We start from the raw sequence: 6,000 nt of genomic DNA on the forward strand, positions 1-6,000 counted from the left end.
CGGCAAAGGCATATGCAAAAAACGTACGGCAAACCCCAAGAGACAAAGCCGTTGAAAAAACGAGGAAATATCTCAAAGATAATGGGTTGCTGGCTGTGCCTTTTGATAAGGGGGTTGGTTTTTGCATAATGAGGAAACAAACATATGAATCAAAGCTGGAATCCTTGTTGCAATCTGCTCAGTTTGTGAAAAAAGATGCAACCACTGATGAGGTGATACTGAAAATTGAGAAAGAACTTAACAAAGAGTTACTAGCCATGAACAAAAGAGACGAGATAAGTGATCAGTTATATTCTAAGATACGATCAACAGGGGGGCAACCCGCCCGTTTGTACGGTTTAGCTAAGGTACACAAGGATGAGACACCCCTACGACCTGTACTATCACTTCCCGGCAGCTCGTATGAGAATCTTAACAAAATGCTTGCGAAGTTTTTTGACAACATCGATGGAGCAAATATAGAAACCAATACTAAAGAGGCTAGAGAAAAAATAGAAAACATTGCTCTAGATCCGGATGAAACCATAATATCTCTTGATGTGAAAAGTTTGTACACCAACGTTCCCCTGAAGGAGGCAATTGAAATTGCTTTACAGAAGCTGTACAGCCAGGAGTCTCCTCCTGAAATTCAAAGAGCAACCATGAAAAGGCTTTTGAATATGGCGGTCAGCAAAGTATATTTCAAGTGTAATGATTCATGGTATGTACAAGTTGATGGTTTAGCAATGGGAGCGTCCCTCGCTGTAATTCTGGCAAACTTATGGCTGAAAGAATACGAATTTGCTCTACGACAACAAATACCGGTGGGAACGGGGGTACAGCAAATTAATGACAAAAACGGCTTGTGCCCATGTTGCAGCAGGAAAGTCACATATAGATCAAAGGGGGTTGAATGCGAGAGTTGCCGAAACTGGTATCATCTAAAATGCGGAAAAATATCCGATGACGTATACGCATCAATAACCGAGATAGTCTGGTACTGTGAAAGCTGCTGCCGAGCTAAGAACAAGGAGAAGGATACTCCCCAGGTGAAATTGTTCCTCAGGATATATCGCAGGATAGGCGTGTAACTTGCAGTTGGTATCAAAAACCAACAGATACAGGGACTATACTGAACTATAGAAGCTGCGCCCCAACTCAGTATAAGCGTAGTGTTATCCAAGGCACTGTACACAGGGTTTTTAGGAGTACATCTAGCTGGGAGCAATTTGATAAGGCTATAGAAACTAATAGGGCGCAATGGCTGACAAATCAGTACCCTGAAAATTGGTCCGCAAAGGTGGCTTCAGACGCCTTGTGCAAGATCATCGAGGGTAAAGGCAAGCCCCTGGATAGTGACAGGGGTTTGTCAGTTCAATCACCAAAGGATGAAAAGCCCCCAATGCTGATGGTGCAATATAGAGGTAACCAGAGCCAATATTTTGCTAACAGGTTACGAAAATTAACGAACGTTCAAGTGGTTTTCACCACAAGAAAACTACAATCATGTTTACCATCACTGAAGTCAGCATTTTCTAATGACCTCAAGTCAAGAGTGGTTTATAAACTGTCATGTAGTGGATGCACTTCCACCTATGTCGGACAAACTGTTCGACATTTGACCACTAGAATTGAGGAACATAGGAAAGCAGACTCACCGGTAGGCCTCCACCTTCAGCAATGCCAACTTGAGGGAAATAGCGCAGATCTTAGTTGGGAAATTATAGATAGGTCAAACAACCAAACAAAATTGCTAACACTAGAGGCAATACATATCAGGAAAGAGAAACCGGGCTTGAACACGCGCGATGAGTTTAGGAGCAGGGAGTTAACACTGAAAATTTAGTCCCAAAATATTTTTGGTTTTTTATTCAAAACGTACATGTCTAAATCGAAATTATGACTCAGAAACTTCCAGACAAATTTAATTTTAAAATGTTTAATTAATTTTAGAGGTTAAAAGTATTTTAATCTTAATAGTAATTTAGAGGTCAACTGTGATTGGCTAATTTTTTATCATGATGGTTTAGAACCAAATTGTATGTGATTTATTGTAAATAACATTTGTAAATTGATGTTTTATCGTCATTTAGAGTAGTTTATTGTAAAAATCCTGACGATGCACATAGTTGCGAAAACGTTTGAAATTTACTTTTTAGCAAAAATTTCTTCAAAATTCTTATGATTTCGACTGGAATATAAAAAAAAATTACTCCTGACTGTAACCACGCTGGTTTCTATGATACTTTTGACCTGATTACCCTAATATACGTCTTTTTTATCAGGTTTTCGTTTTCCTCTGGATTAGTTTTCTCGAATAATGCGTTTTTTAGTGTAAAATGATACCACCCATCAATCTCATTGGCTTCGCACCTCAAAACCATTTTGCTGGCAGTAATGTTTGGTAGCCATATGAACTATCGACTGTCACAAGATCAAATGACTGCTTTTGACTCTGCGTCTGAGGAGGGAAATTCCTTTAACGAATATCACCGAGAGCATAAGCATAGCATCACCATGACTAATAACGGTCCTCCTGTTCCACCGAGAAGCAAGCCACCTACTCCGCCTCCGTACAATACTGCTGTGAAGCGTGGTATTTCACCTGTGCAGGGAGTTGAGAATGGTCCAAAATGTGAAGGGTTGTGCAGTTGTCCATACTGTCCTGTTAAAAACGGAATACCAATGGATTATTATTCGGCCATGATGGTCAGTTTAACGAATGATCTCATGTTTTGTCCTGTATCAAAACAGGCACGAGAAGATTTTGGAATAAATAGCTCAGCCAGCAACAGTCCAAGGAATAGTGGACTTTTCCGATGTGATAGTAAGTATACTGTATACTACTTTTTAATTAGTGCTTTTTGATACTTTTATAATTAAGAGTTTCTCAAAATTGTTTTTCAATTTTTTTTTCGAAATTATTTGTTTAGATTCGCAGAAGTAGTTTGGTATATTTCTGTATAAAAAACTTAATTATAGAAATGGTCCCTGCGTTTAAATCTTGATTAATAACAATCACCGGGCCAACACATGTGAAAACGAGATAATCATCGACGGAGTCTGCGAAGACAACGGTCAGTTTACATCCAATATAGAGGCCGAAGAAGCCAAAGTGGCCGAAATTTTTGATCATATAGGCGAAGAAAATCTCAGTATCTGCCAAATGTATAGACTTGGTAAAGCTAATCCCCAACAACGAAGACCGCGTCCTTTACTTGTTCGTCTGTCATCCGAATGGAATGCTAGAAAATGCCTAGCAAAATCTTACAAACTGAAGAATTTCAAAGAAAAGATTTTCATATCGAAGTCCCTAAACCAAGAAGAACAGATTCTGAAACGTAAAATCTTCAAGAAACGGTACGACATGATTAACAATGAAAAAGTTCCACGCGATGAGCTAAAAATTCGTGGTCTGACCCTCGAACGAAATGGTATCAAGATCAATCTTGACTGACTACAATCAAAATTATGCCTTATCAACGCACAAAGTCTCTTGAGCCTAAATCAGCGTCTGAAGTTAATCAATTTTCTTTCTTTACATTCTCCTGATATCGTGTTCATTACTGAAACATGGCTTAAACCAGAAATTACTGTATATTCTTTCAATATATTCGGGTGCAGTTAATCATATTTTCCTCCTTATTTACAACCCCCCCCCCCCCGCTTCGTCGCAGTTTCGGATACCTGCCAAAATGCTTACTGATTCAATACGTTATTTTAACTCCAAATTGATTAATGGTTCTAGTTCGTACACAATCTTAGGTGACCTAAATCTGCCTGATATCTGTTGGGCATCTTCTGATGGAGGCTGTGATTACTCAAAACTGTTCCTAGAGGTTATTGAGGATCATAGCTTAATGCCCCTTGTATATGAACCCACACATCGCTCAGGCAACACTCTTGATATCATTTTAACTTCGCACACAGAATTGTTCACTGCATTTGTAAATGAAGTGCTTTACTCAGACCATTTTCCTTTATTTGCTTTTTTTTACCATTCCTGAAGCAGCGCCTACTGTAATTGGGAATTTTATGAAATCCTCTCTATCTAAATCATCTTTCTCTCATTCGATCTTCAATAGTAACATCAGCCCTTGCTTTACCAAACTCATTGTGGAACAAAACTCATGTTATTCCATATCCACCACTAATGATTATGTAGATAGCTGGTACGCTCAGATCAATCATGCAATTCTTTTATCATGCGCACATAAAACTAAAAGACGCCAGCAACTTCCCTATTATTATTCGTCGCATACAGTTCATTTACTGAATAAGCACCATTCCATATCTAAACGGACAGCCAACACAAATCATTTAGCTTCGATCCAACAAGACCTTAACAATTCAATCGAGTTGGATAAAACTTGTCTCCTTGAATCTTTAAGACCAAATTCTACCCGTGATTGCTTTAAATACCTTCGAACTTTTACCAAAAGGAAACTACCAAACCAAATGCACTGGATGAATAGAAAAGCATCCACTTCTATTGAAATAGCCATTCTTTTGAACGATTACTTCTGTTCAGTGTTTCTAGAAAAGCACGAAATTCAAATCCTACAACCCGAAAAACGCATCATTTTTCTATCCGATCTTCATGTCAACCTTAAAAAGGTCGAGAAAGCTCTCGAATTTGCTAAAACTTCTTGTATTACCAACGACCGCCTCCCAACCTTTATTCTTAACTGCTGCAGTGAATTAATATCTCCTCTAGTCGTGCAGCTCTTTGTCAAGGTTTTGGAAATTAAAACGTGGCCAGAACTTTGGAAATGTGCGCTTATTACGCCAATTCTTAAATCTAGTAATCCCGAAAATGTTGAAAATTATCGCCCGATTAGCATATTGCCTTAATTATCGATTATTCTGGAGAGAATGATCTTCGATTTCATTTATCCTAAAATTCGGGCTAAAGTTACACCTGCTCAACATGGTTTTATGACCAAGCGATCGACTGTTACTCAGCTTCTTGAATAACTAGATCAGATGTTTAACGACGTCGAAGCAAAAAACGAATGTCTTTCTGTGTACTTCGATTTTCGCAAGGCTTTTGATCAAGTTCCTCATCATATACTTTTTTCGAAACTTGGTAATTTAGGCTTCGACATTAGCTTTCTTGAACTTTTTGCTTCCTATCTCACAAACCGCACGCAAATTGTCTTAATTAACAATGAAGCATCTCCAAAAGGCCATGTAACAAGTGGTGTTCCGCAAGGAAGTGTACTCGGCCCTTTGCTATTTATACTCTTCATTAATGACATGCCAGCTGTCTTGAAAACCTCTAATTGCTTTCTGTTTGCTGATGACAGCAAACTCTATTTAAAATATGACTTTTCCTCAGTTCAAATAGACATTGATCTATTTATCAATTGGACGCTTGAAAACGAAATGACATTTAATTCTGATAAGTGCAAAGTTATTTGTTTTAACTCAACTTCCCCCAAATCTACTCTTTGCCTTAATGATTACCTAATTCCGTCAGTTTCATCTATCAAAGATCTCGGAGTAACGATATCTAGTGATTTAAAGTGGGATATCCACATTAAAACCAAACTGGTCGCAGTTAACAAAGCTTTCCATTTCTTAAAACGTTCAATCCCTTATGGAGTATCCATGAGAACCAAATTCAAATATTACCAGCTATGTATTATGAGTATTTTATTATACGGTAGTCAGGTCTGGTTTCCATCTTTAACATATCGCCGCAAACTAGAATTTTTTAACAGAAAATGTTTGAAATGGGTAACGGGAGTGAACGACTATACAGAAGAACTTAGAAAAACGAATTCCTTGCCAATTTCCTTCACTATAGCTTTACATGATATGTGTTTTCTTAATCGAGTCCTGACTGATCAATTTGATTTCGACCTTTACATATACATAAATTTTACCTTTGCAGCCAAAGACCTTCGCAATAGCTCACGCCCTAAGCTTTCAACAACCCAGAATTGTCGACTCTTCCTTACAGAGCAATTTTTCTTCTATCGCGTCTATCGGTATGCCAACATGATTTCAGCAAAC

At 38.1% G+C, this 6,000-nt stretch overlaps 2 protein-coding genes across 3 annotated transcripts in view; one reads left to right on the forward strand and one right to left on the reverse strand.

Moving 5' to 3' along the window:
* LOC134854228 (hypoxanthine-guanine phosphoribosyltransferase-like) overlaps positions 1-6,000 on the reverse strand; it is a 449,675-nt gene that overhangs the window by 83,572 nt on the left and 360,103 nt on the right. The window lies entirely within an intron of this gene.
* LOC134853831 (uncharacterized) overlaps positions 1-6,000 on the forward strand; it is a 29,395-nt gene that overhangs the window by 1,774 nt on the left and 21,621 nt on the right. The window contains exon 2 of one of the 2 annotated variants that reach the window (XM_063869754.1): positions 2,313-2,806. The exons of the other annotated variant lie outside the window; for it this stretch is intronic. Coding sequence (XP_063725824.1) covers positions 2,377-2,806 — 430 coding nt within the window. The 5' untranslated portion in view covers positions 2,313-2,376. The remainder of the gene's footprint in view (positions 1-2,312; positions 2,807-6,000) is intronic. 2 annotated transcript variants of the gene reach the window in all.

This window comes from Symsagittifera roscoffensis, chromosome 9 (assembly GCF_963678635.1).
Source record: "Symsagittifera roscoffensis chromosome 9, txSymRosc1.1, whole genome shotgun sequence".
NCBI classification, from domain to species: Eukaryota; Metazoa; Xenacoelomorpha; order Acoela; family Convolutidae; genus Symsagittifera; species Symsagittifera roscoffensis.